Source organism: Microtus oregoni, unplaced genomic scaffold (assembly GCF_018167655.1).
Source record: "Microtus oregoni isolate MIOR12 unplaced genomic scaffold, Mior012 000020F_ref0000438, whole genome shotgun sequence".
Classification (NCBI taxonomy): Eukaryota; Metazoa; Chordata; class Mammalia; order Rodentia; family Cricetidae; genus Microtus; species Microtus oregoni.
The window spans coordinates 7053180-7072108 of NW_024543079.1; the positions used below are offsets into that span (position 1 = coordinate 7053180).

Below are 18929 nucleotides of genomic sequence, written 5' to 3' on the forward strand. Positions count from 1 at the left end.
GCTTATTATACTGGCTGGCCTAAAATTCAGAGCAATCTTCCGGCTTTAGTCTCCCATGCTACCACCACAATCAGTCCCTATTATTTATGCGAGGGAAAGCTGCATCCTGAGCTATGCTTCAAGCCCTAGATCATTCTTAGAAAAACAAGGAACTCCACCATGTATATGAAATCAGATCGATCACAGGTGAGGCTTTTGAGAACAACATTAAGCAACAGAAAATGGAATGGTATTGAAAGCTAAACCTGTAAAGCCTAGAGTGCCCAGGATTAAGGACATAGGTTAAGGATTTGCAAAGTATTTAAAATTTCCTAATTTGAAAAACTGTGTTGAAAATATCAACCACAAGATAAAAATGGACAAGAGTAAATACAGGAAAATAAGACAAACTATCTACTGTCCCCAAACTCTGCCCTCGAGAGCTAAAATAAGAGCACATATCAACTACTAGCCAATGGTAACTAGAACTCAAAAAAACTACCGGCCAAGTACTTGGTGCCAAGGGACAACACAATAAACTCAGAACAAGTCTTTCCCTTGGTAAGCGTTTTATTGAGATAAAGCATAAAATAGGTTAACAAAGTAGAAAAAAAGAATATCCAAGATGAAAGCAATGTTAACACAGGAGGAGTGGGAACATAAAGGCTGAAGTAGGCAGGACTCAAACTGGCCATAAAGGCACTGTGGCAGATCAAGAAACGCTATCATGTCCAACAGGACTCAAGATGTTCCCCACTTCTCTTGTGCTCTTTTATCGGTTGGTGCTGTTGATACTCCACCCAGGGCATCACCAATGTGTGCAAGATGGGATTCTTAGAATCTGCGTATTAGTTGGCAGAACTGAATTCACTAGTCAGTAAGGAACTAAACATTTTAAGTCAAATTTGCTAAGGCAAACGCTTTAAATGCAGTCAGTGGTTTATTCAGTGTATATAACAACTAGGGTCTAGCCTAGGCCTAGATTTTTAATAAAATGGCCTTTGCCCCTAGAAAAATTATATGGATGTTGGCATTTACCTATATATTATATGCTTATTGGGGCAGCTAAAAATAGTCAAATGCCTCTATCATGTACTACATTAATAGAAGGCAAGCACAGTTGAAGATGCATGCGGTCAGAAAGCCTAATTTTACTGATAACCTTTCCTCCCTTTAAAAGACTGTGGCTCAGAAAGCTTTTATATATTTTTCCCTGAAAACAAAGAACTTTGGTCAAACCCAATTTTTAAAGAGCCATCACTTCTGTCTTTGAACAGGCAAAATGGTAAACTACGACCAGAAACAATTTTAACTTCTGAAATTTACACTGGAAAAATAAACATCTAAACAAAGCATCAAAGAAAAGATGACTAAAGCAGCAGCTTTATCTGACACTATTCCCTAAAGTTAGTCTTTTAGATTTTGTAACAGAAATTTCTTGAAAACATTCTCCTTTCCCTGTTTCCAAGTATTCCCAGCTACTGATACCGATGTAGGCCCTTGAATACCCAATGTCCCACTCAGCCTCATTGTATTGCATTTCTGATTATTCAGTCCCACACAGCAACCCTATAGCACTATAATCCAACCCTTGCTAGGTTATGTAGCAACAGCTGAGGAAGCCAATTCATCTACATCTTGACTCAAGACTGAGCAAGTATTTAGGATGAAATGACTTTAAAACATCTGAACAATGAAAGGGTTGTAAGGTAATTCACTTATTGATTGCAGTCTCAACAAACTGGGCTTTTGGATGCATGGAAACTGCAAGTCCAGTTATTCCTACAAGTTTGCACTGTTTATTTTAACTTGGTTTTGACACAGTGTTCATAATGCTTTATGTATAAAGCACAAAGCATTTCAGCTGATCCATGTCGCTGTTTTTGCAAACCAACCACAAAAGCCCCACTAACACAATGGGACTGATTGTTGGGAAGTTATAACCAGCAAATATCTTACCAAGTAGTCTGCTAAGCACCTATTACATATAAGCAACTTTCAGCAGAAAATGCAGCATTATGTGCTTTTCCCACTTTGAGGAAGATAACTAAATTCCTAATCAAAGAAAGGCTACTTCTGTTTTCAAAACATTAGAGACCACCAAACCACACACTAACACTAATCACACTGACCACTTCCAGACACAGGATAACAAGATCCCAAGTACTAGGACTTACTTCTTGAGGAGTTCATTTGTAATCCTTTAGTTTCTTTAAAAACCTCTTAACTGGACAACATCTTGTGACACTAACTACAAAGTCCCTTTTACTTTTAACTAAACCTATTAAAGGGGCATAAAGACTTTGGTAGATATAATTAACAGCACAAATTAAGGTTATCCAAACTGATTAATTTATTGCTGGTCTGAGACTTGCCTTGTTTTTACACTTCAGTGAAACTTACACTGTCTCCATCAATGGCAGGTATCAAAACTTACAGGGCCCTAAGTAGTGACCTATTCAATAAGGCAATCATCTTGGTAGCAAACTTTTATTTAAATCTTACATAACTCAAGCTTTATAAAAAGCCAACATAATTGAAAATTTGGGTTCTCCCTGTAAAGCCTGCAGTATCCAAAGCTTGAAACAGTTAATTTAAAAATAAGCAAACAAAACAACAGAACCCTGCAGCAGATTCTGCTGCAATATTTTTTTTTTAAAAAAAAATCTAAATGAGCTTAATCTTTACAAAAGTTATTTTAGGCTCAAAGGCTATAAAATCAAAATTATCTTAATTCTACAAAGAAGGGACAGGGCTTCATACTACCACTTTAAAACCTCATCTTTTTCTCATTAAATTTGGCCACAAATTAAATTCCTGTGTTCCCTTTTCAGGAAATCCTCTTGAAGAAGAGGCCAAGTACAAACTCGGAAGAGTAACTGCCTAAGCAAGTAGGAAAGTGTTAATAGTGTGCAAAGAACTTAGAGTTCAGGGTTAATCTCTGGAACTTGATCTGGACCTTGAACGAGATCTAGAACGGGACCTGGAAGCTCTTTTTGGTGGAGGGGACACAGAACGGGCCTTTGAAGGTGGAGCAGGCAGAGGTGAATGGGATCGAGACTGGCTCCGGGATCTGGATTTTGACTTTATATCTCCTTTTCCATTTTCTTTGGGGGACCGAGAACGTGACCTACTTCGGGACTTCCCATACTCATCCTTAGATCTGCTTCTTGAATGTGAGTGGGAACCCCGATCAGATTTAGGCTTAGATTTGCTCTTTGATCTGGATTTCCTGCCTTTTGAGCGGGATCGGGATCGACCTTTGCTCCGCGACCTAGATCTGTGTAAAAAAAAAGTCAGATTTTTCAGTATCTTGTCAGAAAACACATGTATGCCATCAACAGGTAAAATTAAGAGAGACCCAATATCACATTATTTACCGGGAGCGACTTTTTGAGATACTTCGAGATCTACTGCGGCTGCTCCTGCGACTCCTACTCCGTGACCTTCTTCTAGAGCGTGATCTACACACAAGAGACAGCGACATTTTTAATCTCTATAAGAACGTGTTTGTACTACTCAGCTATGGCTGAATATCTGTTTACCACAACCAAGAAACACCATAAATTTAATTAAGCAACAACTGAAAACTACAAGCCACCCCAGCCCCTCATGTTACCTGGATCTACTTCCAGAGTAAGAGCGCCTATGGCTTGTTCGTGGCTTATCTTCAATAAGCCTAATATTTCTGCCATTTATTTCTGTGCCATCCAGTTTATCCAAAGCACGCTTCATGTCAGAGTAGGATCTAAATTCAATTACACCCTCATTTGTGCGTTCTTTGTGAGCATCTGCATAAGTCACCTCTCCTGCTTGCCGCATGAAATCCTAAAACAGTAAGACTGATAAGCCCCAGAATCTAGAGCACGTCTATGTAGCACTAACTCTTAATGACGGCCCACTGTCACTTAAAGCCCAGGTACATACCTTTAAGTCTTGCCAACTGCAACGACTAGACAAATTTTCTACAATAAGCCTGAATTCTGTACGAACAGGTGGTCCATATTTGTCTCTGCCAGAAGTTCTCCGACTGCTGTATCCACCTCCACCACCTTTATCACATGGAGGGAGTAATTAGATGCATTGCAATGACAGGGACACATGTTTTTGAAAGTTAGTACAAACATAGCAACGTTTATTACTGGAGTAGGACTTTGCTATTATACTGCTAAACCCTCGATACATTTGTGATTTGCCACAAATTAAATTAAGGGCAAGTCAAATAGACTAAATCCAACTAACCCTCTCCTGCAATCTGTTAGAGAGTGACTGCTCCTTTATTCAATTTACCTCGCTAAGTTTTATTTTACAGAACATTGTAAAATATAAAACTTAACTGATTACATGCATTTCTACATTTACAAAAATGTTTACTAGTTACACTAAGTACTTACATCACAGTGTGAGGTTTTTGGTGGTGGTTTGGCCACAAAACACGCAAGGTAACAGTCACCTAGTTCAGATTAACCAGTTTTGTCTAACCCTTGGAATCCTCACCATCACCCTGCGTCTAATGGCAAAAGGCTGCTGTCGTCATGGCTTCCGGTAAGGTCAGCCAAAGGGTCATAGGGCAAGGGTCACACAATGTATGGAAAAGCCAAGGCCAATCAGGAAAGGCAGTCATCTTAGCCTCAGTGGACACAGCCTCAGCCCCATTGGTCACTTTTAAATTGAAACATCAAGGACTTGTTAAAAAGTTTGAATTCAACATGCAACAATTTCAACATTAAACATTTCACATAACCAAAACCCCCCAACCCCCACCCAGTAACATGCCCCAACTAGTTCCAATACAGCATAAAGCTTATTTAGATTTACTTTGTGGTGTTCTACCACATTACTTAGTTTAAAATGGCATTTTCTTTGGCCCTCGTCCAGTCTCCCCTCTCCTAAGACTTATGCTTCAAGCTCCTCCCCCTCCCCGCCCCCTGCCCCACCCCCGCCCCAGCTTTCCTTAAAACTTCCTCAATGCTAGCTAAAGCACTGACAGATAAGCAAGGCGTAATAATACAAATACAGGCAACCCTGCTTTCCACGTGCGGAGAGCCCGCGTCAGTGCCAACGAGGGCCAACTGAAGCCATCCCTTCCAAACTTAGCCAACCTGCCACCCGACCCAATCCCCGCGCTCCGGTGTCCCGTGGCTACCCGAGCATGCGTGGAGGGAGAGGGGCCTGGGAAGACCCAGGGCCAACGACCCCCGGCCTCCGCGCCTGCCCGGGTTGGGGAGGTCCCGCCCTGCCCCGCCCCCGTGACTGCACCCACCGCCCCCTCCCGGTACCCAGGACGCGGAGCGCGCTGGGGAAGGACTCACTGCGGCTTCCGTAGCTGTAGCCATCGCGGTCGCGGCGCGGGCCCCGGGCGTGCTCTACGATCACGCGCTCGCCGCACAGCTCCTTGCTGTTCAGCTCGTAAACGGCGTCGTCGGCGTCGCGGGAGTCCTCGAACTCCACGAAACCGTACCTGAGGAGGGGCGGAGCGCGGGCCGCGCACCGGCGGGCGTGTCGTTAGCCAGCGCCGCGCGCTCCCGCGACCTCCCCTGCGCGCGCTCGAGGCGCCGCCGCCATTTTGGAGGCCCTGCCACGCGGCGCAGTGGCCTCGGTCGACTCGGTCCTTGGGGGGGCTCCCACCGCCACGGGGCGCGGACCCCCAGATGCGACTCACCCATTTTTGAGGTCGATTTCGAGGAGGCGGCCGTAGCCGCTGAAAAAGCGTTGGATGTCCTTCTCGCGGACATTGTAGCTCAGGCGTCCTACGTAGACGCGCGGCATGGCCGTGGCGGGTGGGCTCCCGGAGGCTAGCTGAGGTGCGGCGGGCCGCGGGGCAGGGCTGCGGTGCGGGTGCGGGGACGGCGAAGGCCCGAACACGCGCCTCACACCGCAGCTGCGGCCGAGTCAGCCACACAATGGTGTGCGCGCGCGCGCGCAGGCCTACGCTATATGCGTCCGGGGGCGGGGCGCGGCGCGTGACGTCGGCGCGTAGCACGTTTTCTCCCGCTCCGCGGTCGGCTCCGGAGAGGTCGGCGCTGCTGGCGGCGCTTGCCTAGCTTAGAGCGATCCGATCTCGCCGCCGAAATGGTCCCCCGCGCTAGGCACCCGTCTCCGTCCACAGCCAGGACCAGGCCCTTTGACTGGTGCCTTTTAATAAGCTGTTCTCGTGCCCAAGCACTCGGAGGACGGCCCCGCTTCTCATTGGTTCCCAGGGATGTCAGTCTGGCCCGTTTTCGTCTCTGATTGGTCTACTAAAAAAAAAAAAGGTTGCGCTTTCCCTCCAGCGTTGGCCCGCGCTGGTTTCGGTGGGAACGTGCTCCTGCACCCGGTCAGTTCCACAGTTTCTCGGCCGGGAGGTCTTAGTGACCCGCGGGGACGTCCTTCACTCTGCTCCGAACGCTGACAGCTCTGAATTCCACGATCACCGCGGCTGCTCACAAAGGGAGCGTGGCAGGGCTCCACTCACCAACAGACGGTGTCCCAGGGTTGTCAGACCTGGTGGTTCCCCAAGAACACCGAGCACCTTTCCTACCCATACTATCCTTAACCTCGTTGGCTCGGAAGGCACGGTATTTATGTGGCAGGAATACGCACTTGGTACATATGTATGTATGAATACGCATAGAGGTGACATCTGTAACGCTGTAGAGCAAGATAAGACACCCCCTCCCCGCCCGAGTAAATTAACTATCGGGGAGCATGCCTTGGGGGTACTCAGGAATTTTCTTAAGTACAGCAAAGGAGTGACTAGAGGTTAGGAAGCTGAAAGCATGGCGTGGTGTGATGGAAGCGAGGAGAACAGGCTGTCACTGAGTTATTACCTGCTCTTTAGGAATTCGTTTTCTGCCTCGAAACAGGGTATCCCCAGTCTTTTCAGCTAAGGTGGGAAGGAGCGATTTCGTCCTCTCGGGGCCGACAGGCAACGTTGATTGTAGCGAATGGGGGAGATGAGTATCTAGTATCTAGAATGGAGAGGTCTTCCTTAAGTTAGAAATAGAAAAAATACGGGAAGACAGATTTAAAAAAGAAAATATTCGTGGAACGTGGTTAGAATGAATCCAACAAATACCATTTTTCTCTATCAGTTTGTCAGTTTATTAAGTATTTTGTGCATTGCTGTTTTGCCATGGGCGTCGGTTCCTATGGAACTGAAATCACAGACAGCCGTGAGCTGTCATGTGGGTGCTGGGAATTGAACCCTGGTCCTCTGGAAGAGCAGTCAGTGCTTTTAACCACTGAGCCATCTCTCCAGCCTTAGGTCAATTTCCCTTCTTCTTCTTCTTCTTCTTCTTCTTCTTCTTCTTCTCCTCCTCCTCCTCCTCCTCCTCCTTTTCCTCCTCCTCTTCCTCCTTCTTCATTTGGCTTTTTTTTTTTTTTTTTTTTTCGAGACAGGGTTTCTCTGTGGCTTTGGAGCCTGTCCTGGAACTAGCTCTGTAGACCAGGCTGGTCTCGAACTCACAGAGATCCGCCTGCCTCTGCCTCCCGAGTGCTGGGATTAAAGGCGTGCGCCACCATCACCCGGCTTCATTTGGCTTTTTGAGACAGGGTTTCTTTGTTTAATCTTGGCTGTCCTGGAACTTGCTCTGTAGACCAGGCTGACCTTGAACTCACAGAGAGCCTCCTGCCTCTGCCTCCCAAGTACTGGTACTAAAGGTGTGCACCACCACAGCCTGGCCAAATTGTCAATTTCTAAAAGTGTGTTAAAACTTATTCTTTGTGGACTGCTGAGATGACTGAAGCAGGTAAAGGTGCTTGTCCAAGCCTGAGGACTCGCTTGTGATTCTGTAGAAGGAAAAAACCAACTCTTTCAAGTTATCCTCTAACCGACACATGTGTGTCATGTTCTCAATAAATAACATAACACATTTAAATTCACTATTTGTAACAGCAAATATATATACACACATGCGTGTATATGTATACATATACATATACATATACATATATAGATACCTAAATTACACATGAGAAATCTTTGTCAGATCATCCTATTACCGTATTTTGTTCCCCTCTTCTGCCTTTGCTCCCTCCACATAGTACCCTTCCTACTTTCATCTCTCACACACATACACACACACACGTGCGTGTACACACACACACAAATCTGAATAAGAGAAAACATAGGATATTTTTCTTCCAAAGTATTTAGTTAGATCAGCAGCACCTTGGGGAGTCTTGTTGCTGACCTATCCTGGTACTTTGGAAGAACAGCTTAAAGGTGAAATGGCAAGTGTGCAACATGAGAATTTATTATTCCCCTTTAGTGGGGTGGGGGAGGGAAAAGGAGCAGAGCTAGGAGGATTGTTGTGCCTTTTAGATCAGCCTTGTTACAGTGGGACATTGTCCTAAAAACAACCAGGAAGGGAGGGGTCACTTGTAAAAGTGCTAGCCGTGGGAGCTTGAGAAACCGAGTTTGATCCTCTCCTGAGGAAGGACTCCTGAAGTGACCCATGGCCACCACACTTGATACACATGCTCACAAGTGCACTCATACATACATTTCGGCACGCACACACAGAGTTGGATGGAAACTCTACTGTGTTTCCTGTTTGTGAGGTTTTGGATGTCAGGGCCTCCACAGTGATGTGAGCCAGCTCCTACAGGTGTTGCTCCCAGCCCCCACGCTCACCCTTACTGATTCTGTTCCTGGGTGGAATCCCAGCCAGCACAGCCACCCAAGAGTATTTGTGTGGAACGCAGTGAATGTAACGGGCTGCTCTGGATGTCAGTCCAGAACTGGAAGGTGTCTGTGACAGAGTTAGGAAGAAATATTAGTCAGGTAGGCTTCTCGTCTGGCCGGGAGACAGGGGTTAGCATTGCTAAGCCACTCCAAACCCCCTTTTAAAGACATCTGAGCCAGGTGTGGTACATGCCTATAATGTCAGCGGGCTCAGTGTACTTAGCAAGGTGCCAGGATGTGGTTCAGTTGTGAGGAGGGCACATTACTCTTGCACCTGAGATCGTTTCATGAAAGGCGAGTGACTCACAACTGCCCATAACTCTAGCTTCAGGCAGATCCATTGCCTCTGGTCTCTGTGGGCCTCTGTACACACAAGCACACACACACACACACACACACACACACACATTTTTAGATAACAATATTAAAAATCATCTGTGCTCTTGTTTCAAGAAGCTATTGGTGATGGTATTGATTGTAGCGAGCTGCGTGGAGTCACACCTGATGGAGATGTATAATCAACTCCTGAGATGGCTAAGGCCTGACCTATGCTATGATCACGCAATGATTATCAGCTGCCTGCATATGCGTGAACCTATGGGCAGTGCCCACCTGGCAATCCGGGATTGGCAGCCCATGCCTACTTAAGGGCTGGGAGAGGTTTGCCCGGAGAGAGAGAGGAGAGAGAGAGGGGAAGAGAGAAAGTGAATAAAGTCCTGGAATAAACTGCAGTGAGAAGAGCTCCGGGTGTTGCGTGTCATCCTTGCTGGACAAGGTGGCCGCGACAATTGATGACTGCTACACATCAGCCAGGGGTTGCACTGCCACCCTGGGCAACTTTGCCAAGGCCATCTTTGATGCCATCTCTAAGATCTGCAGCTACCTGACCCCCAACCGCTGGAAAGAGACTGTCACCAAGTCTCCTTATCGGGAATTAACTGGCCATCTTATGATTTTTTTTTTTTTTCGAGACAGGGTTTCTCTGTGGCTTTGGAGCCTGTCCTGGAACTAGCTCTGTAGACCAGGCTGGTCTCGAACTCACAGAGATCCGCCTGTCTCTGCCTCTCGAGTGCTGGGATTAAAGGCGTGCGCCACCATCGCCCGGCCATCTTATGAAAACCTGTGCCAGAGTCTCAGTTCAGAGGACACAGGCTCCAGCTGTGACTACCACTTACGGGTTTTATACAAGAAAAATTAATTGAAGTCTGTTGTAGAATATTATTTTAGGGTGCGTTGCATTTGTTTATGCTCTGGAACGTTTGCTTAGCGATGTTGCTTTTGTTTATGCTGCATTTGTTTAACTGTGAAGATGCCTGTCTAAAACACCTGATGGTCTAATAGAGATTTGAACGGCCAATAGCGAGGCAGGAGGCAGGATAGGCTGGGCTGGCAGGCAGAGAGGATAAATAGAAGGAGAAAAGGAGAGAAGGAAAAACAAGAGAACAAGGAGAGGATGATGCTTGGGGCCAGCCACCCAGCCAGCCATGGAGGAAGAGTGAAAATAATATTATAGAAATAAGAAAAAGAAAAGCCCGGAGGCGAAAGGTAGATGGGGTAATTTAAGAAAAGCTGGCGAGAAACAAGCCAAGCTAAGGCCGGGCATTTATAAGAAAGAATAAGATGCCAGGCAATGGTGGCATGTGCTTTAATCCCAGCACTCAGGAGGCAGAGGCAGAGGCAGAGGGATTTCTGTGAGTTCGAGGCCAGCCTGGTCTACAGAGCAAGTTCCAGGACAGGCTTCAAAGCTACAGAGAAATCCTGTTTTGACACACACACCACCAACAACAACAAAAGAAAAAAAACCTCACTAAGACTCTGTGAGATTTATTTGGAAGCTGGGTGGCCGGCCTCCCCTCAAAGCCAAAAAAACTAAAGAGTAAAAAGAGTCAAAACCAACAACAGTAACAGAATTTTGTTTTTAAAAACAATCTTTAAATATGCCCTAGCACTCAGGAGGCAGAGGTAGGGGCGTCTCTGTGAGTTTAAGGGCAACCTGATCTATATAGTGAGTTCGTGTTATCCAGGGCTACATACTGAGATCCTGTCTTCAATAAAATAAAAAAACTCATCTGTGCAAGATCCATTTAGAGCTGGGTTCCTCAGACTCCACACTGCTGGTCTTTAGGCAGATTTTTTTTTTTCTTTTATCATGGGCGTCCTTTGTGCTGTGGGGCATTCAGCAGGCTCCCTGAGCTCCGCCCATGCAGTGCCCTTAGCTTCCTCCCATCTCCAGTGTGATGAAAAGATAAAAAGTCTCACACTTCAAACAGTGACAGGCGTGGCTGAGGGACAGAACTGCTTCTGACTGGGAGGACTGGCCCTGTGTCCCTTGCGTTTGTGTGGCTAAGGTGGACCTGCCTCCCTGTGCTTGTGCAGTTAAAGGTTAACCGGAATTCTCAATAAGATGTCACTAGACATTGGGGTTGCCATGCCTAAGAGCGGGCGTGTGCTGAACTAGTTAAAGGTTTGTTATCTGGGTATGCTGAGGGCATTTAATGGTTCCAGTGTGAACATACACTTTTTGTCATATAAATCTGGACCTGCAGCACCCAAGCTCATACCACAAAATGCTTGTAGCACAAACAAGCTGTTAGTGCCACGCGGGACAGCATGGGAGACCTGATAAGTCTGCGAGTTGTTGTAAGGTGGATGAAAACTCCCACCAAGCAGACTCGCCTTCTCAGGGTGAGTGTAAATTTTGTATACAATTTGTGTGCTGCTGGGGACCAAACCCAGGGCTTTGTGCAGTCTAGGCAAGGGCTCTTCCACCAAGCTCTACCCCCAGGCATCAGCTTCTAAGCACACTTCTTAAGGCTGCTGTTACAATGCTGAAACCCGCAATTCAGTGGCTGAAAACATTATGAATTGGTTACCTTCCATTATGGAGATCAGAAGTCTGCACTGGTTTCCTGGTAAGACCTTGTCTTCTGGAGGCTCGGGGCACTAATCTATCCCTTTTGCCTTCTCCAGTGTCTAAAGGTTATTTACATTCTCTGGCTTGTGGCTCCTTCTGCCACCTTCAAAGCTATTAACTTGCCGGTCGGTGGTGGCACACGCTTTTAATTCCAGCATTCGGGAGGCAGAGGCAGGCGGATCTCTGTGAGTTCGAGGCCAGCCTGGTCTACAGGAGCTAGTTCCAGGACAGGAACCAAAGAGCTACGGAGAAACCCTGTCTCGAAAAAAAAAAAAAAAAAAAGCTATTAACTTGATAGAATGTATTACACTTGTCTCTTGGGCCCCAACCCCAGTTTCCCACATGTCCCCCTCTGAGCCAATTTTCTTCCTGCCTCTATGTGGACCCTAATAATGACATTGGGCTCATCTGTATAAATCAAGACAAACTCACCACTTGAAGTTGCATAAGTTAAAGGCCTCTGCAAAGTTCCCTTTGCTATGTAGGGTGACTTTCCCAAGTTCTAGGGATCAGGATGTGGAAATCTTTAAGGGAGGGAACATTTTGCTTTACAAGAGAACTCTGAAATTGAGTCAAATTCAGGAAAAAACAACTAGGGAATTGTGGCTGAGGAGGTGGAAAGACAACTAGGGGATTGTGGCTATGAAGGTAGAAAACACACTATCAAGACTGAGTGTTGCCGGGCGTTGGTGGCGCACACCTTTAATCCCAGCACTCGGGAGGCAGAGGCAGGCGAATCTCTGTGAGTTCGAGGACAGCCTGGTCTACAAAGGGAGTTCCAGGACAGGCTCCACAGCTACAGAGAAACCCTGTCTCGAAAAACAAAAAACAAAACAAAACAAAAAAGACTGAGTGTCACAGATGGTAGAAATGGAAAGGATCTCAAGGAACTAGTGGTCACTAAGTTCATAAACCTTTGACTCAGTAACCTCACACCTAGAAACCTGTATCATCTGGACTACAGCGATGCTCTGGAAAACTCTCTGTTTAAGAGAACTATTCTCAACACTGAGGATTCAACTATGCACATGTCTCTGCAAATTAGAGGTAGAGGGCCACAACTGGCCCTCTACCTGTTTTATAAATAAAGTTTTATTGGCATATGGACACATATATTCACTTACATAGTGGGGTGCCATTCTGGGCTTGTTCAGAACCCTGGACATGGAAATCTGTGGGAGAGTTTCACATGTCCAAGGATTCATTGGGATATGCAGGTGGGAGGAGATTTTCCAACTTCTGTTTGTGGTCACCTGTGAGTGCTACTTGAATCCAAGGAGGAAGGGATAAGGATCTGCAGGAATGCCCTTTCTCCTCCTTTACACCGAAACACATCTGAACAGAAAATTCAGGTTTGGCGAGCAAGTCATGGAGCAGCCAGACATCATTTCTGAGAGTTTAAAGTATTTACAGTCGCTTTGGGAAAAAGTGCACCAAAATTCTTCTGCTTCCTAAATCTGGAAGTGGCCACTCCATGGCTGAGCCATCTCACCCCCTACAGAAATGAGTTCCCAAGCTTGCCAGGGAAAGTACTGGAAATCCAGAACAGCATTATGGGCAAACCCCTTGTGATGGCTGTTCTTGGTCGTCAAATTGAGTACAACCGGAATGAACCATGCTTCAGAAATGGAGGGCACAGTTGTGATCCAGATCTTGAGGCAAGAAGCCAACACATTTTTAATCCAGATCTGGAGGCTGGAAGGCACGCCTTTAATCCTGGCCACACCTCTGTTGGAAGCCTGTGTAAGAAGGAAGGGTTTGTTCTTCACCTGCTAGCTAACCCTGGCTAATAACACTCCCTCATCAGCACATCCATTCCGTCCCCGGGAGCCCAGCAGACCGGTCGGCTGAGACACCCAGCCTCATGGGGCTGAGCAGCTACTAGATCCGTGAACTTTCCACTCGTAACTAGCCATTGTTGGACCGCAGCTTGTAAGTCATCCTAATACATCCCCATAGAAATATTCATTCTGGGTAAGTCCCCACATACATACATAAGCCTGAACTGTGGAGTAGTCACACTGTGCGCCCCCACACAACAGTGAGACTGAGCCACAACGATGCAGATCTTACAGGCAAGGCAGGGCGGAAACAGCGCCATCCCCCTCTGCTATTCCACTGTGCACACCCTGCGAGACTGGCTGAGGGTGCTGCTGGTGGGGGTGTGGCTAGAACAGGCTTCTGGGGTCCTGGTCCTGGCTGAAATGAGCTAGGTGTCGATTGCACACGTAAGTTCTGCTTGTGGACATCTGTGACGTGGTTACTTATGCTTTGGGTATTTTGCATGAGTGTAGGTGTGTTTTAATGGAAAACTTAAAGAATATAATCTCAAGAAAAGTTGCAGTCTGGGTGCGGTGTGTCACGCTTAGGATCATAGATCTTGAGATGCTGAGTCAGGGTCCCCAGGAGTTTGAGAGCAGCCTGGACTCACGGTGAGTTTCAGGCAGCTTGGACACGGAGTAAGACGATTTCAAGAAAACAATCAAACAAACAAAAAAACCAAACAAACCACAAAACCAACCAACCAAAAATAACAAAAAGTACTATTACTTGTAATGGAGCCATTTGAGTTGTTCTGGGGACTAGATCTTATTAGGGGCTTTGTTATAGTGTCTGACCACTAACGTCAATTTATTGGAACCAATCATTTGTTTTTGTATTCCAGTTAAAAACGAAGACTGGAAGCCAGGCGGTGGTGGCGCACGCCTTTAATCCCAGCACTCGGGAGGCAGAGGCAGGCGGATCTCTGTGAGTTCGAGACCAGCCTGGTCTACAAGAGCTAGTTCCAGGACAGGCTCCAAAACCACAGAGAAACCCTGTCTCGAAAAACCAAAAAAAAAAAAAAAAAAAAAAAACGAAGACTGGCTCTGAAAATGTGCCTTTATTGCCACCAAGTGGCTGCAGGCGTGATTGCAATGGCAGAGGTATTAGTGGGTTTCAGTGAAACTCACAGACAATTGAAGTTCTGAAATTGGAATCTAGTTGTCCGATTTCCTGTTCCTCCGAGGACTTCCTACCATTGCTTGAAAGGTCATTTTTGGGTATTTTTTATTGCCTGTATCTCCTCCTCCTTCTTTTTGTATTTCGAGACAGGGTTTCTCTGTGTAGCTCTGGCTGTCCTGTAACTCACTCTGTATACCAACCAGTAAGCCGCCAGACAGACATGGAAGAAACAGGAAAAGTAGAACACATAGAAAGAAAAGGTAAAAAAAAACCTCAAGACAAAATGTGGATGAAAAGAAACAGTTAATTAAGCTAAAGAAAAAAAGTTACTCAGAAACAAGCATAAGCTAAGGCCAGGCATTCATTACTAACAGCAAGGCTCGGTGTCATGATTTGGGAGCTGGTTGGTGGCCCAAAAGAAAAACCCTGATACAGATAGTAACAAATGGCATTGGAAGAGGATAGCTCTGGAGTTCAAGTCCACTTACTGTGATTGTTTAACCCATGGGCTTTAAACCTTAGCTTTTCTCCACAGAAGGCCATTCATTTCTTACCTCTTCCATTCTGCACAAGTAGCTTTTTCTGGCCTCTCTGGGGCACTGGGAAGAGGTAAAAGAGGGCACCAGGAGAAGAAGTGTATAAAGAAGGCAAGGGGAGAGCCAAGCTCCCTGTTCTAAATTCAGGGTCAGGCTGGCAGTAACTACAATCAGCCACTGCTCCAAGGGCTCCGAGTTGGCCGTAAAGAACGAATGACCAGAAAAGGTGTCCCCCAATTATTTTTACATTCAAGATGCAGAGATTACAGACACTCAGTAGAGCCCATCTCAGATCCAGGCTGGCTCCCAGTGCGGGCTGGCAATCACTCAGAAGACATCCATCTCTGGAGAGCGCTGGGAGTCAGGGTCTCACCTGTTAGGGGATGCTCAGACCCCATGTGTGTGCATGCCTCCATGTTTCTCACAGAAAGCTGGCTGAACTGGTTGCTCTTTGGTGGACAGTCAGAGAGAGCAGACCCTTGGTCTCTGTCTGACTCCTTCAGGGGCTTCCCTGGCTTCGGCATCATTCCGGGCTGCAGAGCAAATGTAGTGAGAGCATCAGTGGCAGCAGTGAGGTTACGGGACGGCTGTCACCAATGCAGATGGGTCAGCTAAGAAGGCTTTGACTTTTTCACCAGCTTGAAAGATGTACTCAGGCTTCACAGAGCCCTCTGGTGTCCGCTGATAGCATGAGACACCGAGTGCATAGCCGGGCTTGTGACACTGAGTGAGTAGCCAGGCTTGTGACACTGGGAGGGTAGCCAGGTGGTCAAGCACTGTCAGTCAGCATCATGGGCAGCCTCCAGGAAGTGAGCATCCAGTTTCCTCTGTGATGGCAAGCATTTTCCTGTTGTAGACGTTGCCATCGGCAAAGATCTACCTTGCTGGATGATCAGCTCGGAGGAGAAGGGATACTCACCAGCTCGGCTTCCCTGGTTCCCACTGTATCTTTATCAGCAGCGTATCTCTCAGAATTTCAATGTTGCCTATGGGGATGTTAGCGGCGAGACCTAGAAGCTGGAGGAAGGAGGTCTTCTGGGGCCCCACACTAATGTTTGGGGCTGGCGCAATGACTACACATGGGGACAATGACACCAGTGTGGACAACAGTTGGCACAGTATTGGTCAGCAGCATGCCCCTGATTTCAGTGAGGCCCTCCTTGGTGGACAAGAAGTTCACCTGCTCCCAGATACAAGGCAATAGTTTCTCCAGAGCTGAATTGTTCTCCAGATGCCCCGTGCAGGCATTACACACCATGCTGTGCTGGCTAATCTCCACTGCCAACCTGACAGGATCCAGAATCACCCACAAGCTAATCCTCTGGCCACATCACTTGTTAGTTATCTAAATTAAGGTGAGCATCTGAGAATGTCTGTGAGGATTATCTTGATCACGTTGATTGATGTGGGAAAACATGCCCACTGTGGGTGGAGCCATTCCCTCTGCTTGGGTTCTGCAATGTGTAAAAAGGAGAACTGGAGCCTCTGAGCACACCCATCTATTCGTTCCCCTCTGCCTTTTAGCTAAGGTGCAACGTGTCCAGCTCCCTCGAGCTCCTGCTGCTGTGCCTTCCCCATCATGCTGGCCTGGAAGCTGCTGCTGGGAGGTAAACCCTTTCTCCCTGGAGTTGCTTCTCCCTGTTGTGTTATTTTATCACAGCAGCAGAACCATAACTAGCCCAATGATGTTCTTGTTCCATGAGCTCCATAGCTTTCCCTGTAGGGACATTCAGATCTGCTGCACCTGTCAGTAGCCCACACTGTCTGTCCCAGCAGCAAAGCATTTTGGGTAATCATCCACAAGCCCGATGATCTTAAGGAAGTAGTTGTATGTCCAGCCTCCACTTCTGCCCCCGTGATTGATAAATCCTGCTTGGAAATCATGATGACGTGTTAGGGATTGCCAAGCAGGGGTTATAGATGACATTAGGTTAATTAGGATGCCCGGCAAGAAGCAGAGTATTCTTTTTCTGCCCGCATAGAAAAGAGGGTCAGGAAAGTAAAGGTCAGATGTATGTTTTGGTTTGGATTGTTCTAGAAGTAGGTCCCTAGACAAGAATTCAAGTGTATTCAAAGATCTGAGAGGTATCCCAAGAAACCCCTAGTAAGGTGGGAAAGGGGCCCAGCATGCTGGTGTATTATCAACCCACTTAAACTGTGGGCAACTGAAATCTCACCTGGGGATTTTGGGAAATGATTCTCAAAATTTTATCTCAAAATCATTCCACCTGAGGGACAAGGAATGTGAGGTGTGCTGTGACCCGAGGGTCGTTGCCTGAGGACTATTTCAGGTGTGTTCATCACCTTGCCTTTCTAGCCTATATCATTTGGTGATCAAGAAGATCCCCACACAGAAAATACATTTTGGCAGCTGGTGTGCCCAGGGAACAGCAAGGCCTGGGAGATGAGCCAGTAGATTCTGTCCTACCATGGTTTGAAGGTCGACCCTTGTCTAGGCACCGAGCACCTGCGATCTCCTTTTATTTACATGTGTATCCAAGATTGAATCTTGGTTGCTCCTCTCTCCCTAGACCTATTCTTCAGCGACGAGGTTAGGTAAGTTAATTCAATATTTTTCTGTAGGGCAAAATTTAAGGGGCATCCAAACAAATCCATGAGCCCCACCAACAACCTAGCAATCAAACAGTTTTTAGTGCAATATGAAAAAAAGAAGAGAAATGATACAAAAAAATCCATGATGAACAAACTATTAGAACTTTTAATCAACAGGATCAGTAACCTTGCTGAGCTGAACCACATTGGAGCCTGAGGCAAAAGGAAAAATCACTGCTACTGATTGTGTTCCCGATGGATTGTTTTGTACTCGGTCGAATGTTTAAAAAGTTATTACATTAAAACATAGTCTTGATCACTAACCTTTCCCCTGCACCCTCATGTCTTTTTCTGATTTCTACTACTGTAATGGAATCCCACAGACAAGGTAAATCACAGAGAATGGAAGATTATTTAGCTGATCGGTCTGGAGGTTGAGTTCACGGGCACAGTACGCACTTCTGGCAAGGGCCTTCCTTCATGCCAGTGACTGTCTGCAGAGTCATAGGTGGCACCGGGTGTCATAAGGTGAAGGAGCTCATTGGAGACAGCTAAACTGGAGCGTCTGATGGATTCTTGTGGCCATTAGCCCATTTGTCTCTGGTACCCGTGGTTTCTCTTAGGCAGTCTTAAGTATCCCTTCGCCTCTCTCCACAAGCTCAGATGTGTCCACTCACACGAGGGCTCCCAGGAGACATCAGTGGCTACTTGTGGGACTCCCTTTCCTCCATGTGTCCAAGTCCTCCCACACCCGTGCATATTCTTGTATCAACACAGAAGTGTTCAATCCCACTGTGTTGGTGGAAAGACAATTTTTTAAAAATATTAAACTCTGCACTGTAGCCATTTCTCTGCATGGCGTCTTGTGGCACCCCATGGCACAATCTTAGAGCTTCAGCCATGTAAAATGCCCTCTGATCTTTATCCCTTCTGTAGTGCTACTTCTATTTCCTTACCTTTCCACGTTGGCACCAGGCCTGACAAGGGTGTTCACAAGGGATTAAGGCAAATGCCTTTTTCCTGGCCACGTTTTCTCACTATGTCTTCCCTTTGCTCTACCATCTTATTGTGGGTTTGATAAATTCCTGATCTCACTAAATTCTATCTATGGCTGCTTACAAGAAACTCTAGGCTCACACCTCCATGCTCTGCCCTTGATATGAAAGGGGAGGGCTCTGTAATCAAGGATGTCATTCTGTGTCCCCAGTAAGGCCAGGTTTTAAAGCCACTATCTCCAGACAGATTCCAGCTAAGCTGTGGCCTTTCGATTTTAGGGGTGCGTCTACACTTCTCCTAAAGTAATATCTTTAACATGGAGAGGAGAGCAGAGGAGCTA

The 18929-nt window shown here is 46.5% G+C and overlaps 1 protein-coding gene across 1 annotated transcript; it reads right to left on the bottom strand.

Annotated features, from left to right (window-relative positions):
* Positions 1-1758: 1758 nt before the first annotated feature.
* Positions 1759-5901, bottom strand: Srsf6 (serine and arginine rich splicing factor 6). Its single transcript, XM_041670481.1, has 6 exons — positions 5642-5901; positions 5292-5440; positions 3907-4031; positions 3599-3807; positions 3360-3443; positions 1759-3259 (listed from the first exon to the last, which is right to left on the bottom strand). The coding sequence occupies exons 1-6, from the start codon at positions 5746-5748 to the stop codon at positions 2914-2916; spliced, it is 1020 nt and encodes a 339-aa protein (XP_041526415.1). The 5' UTR covers positions 5749-5901; the 3' UTR covers positions 1759-2913.
* Positions 5902-18929: the final 13028 nt, after the last annotated feature.

Coding starts and splice junctions, on each gene's coding strand:
- Srsf6 (XM_041670481.1), bottom strand. CDS start 5,748: ATGCCGCGCGTCTACGTAGGACGCCTGAGCTACAATGTCCGCGAGAAG. Junction 5,441..5,641: donor GAAATCGACCTCAAAAATGG/GTGAGTCGCATC, acceptor GCCCCTCCTCAG/GTACGGTTTCGTGGAGTTCG. Junction 3,260..3,359: donor ATCTCAAAAAGTCGCTCCCG/GTAAATAATGTG, acceptor TTTTTTACACAG/ATCTAGGTCGCGGAGCAAAG.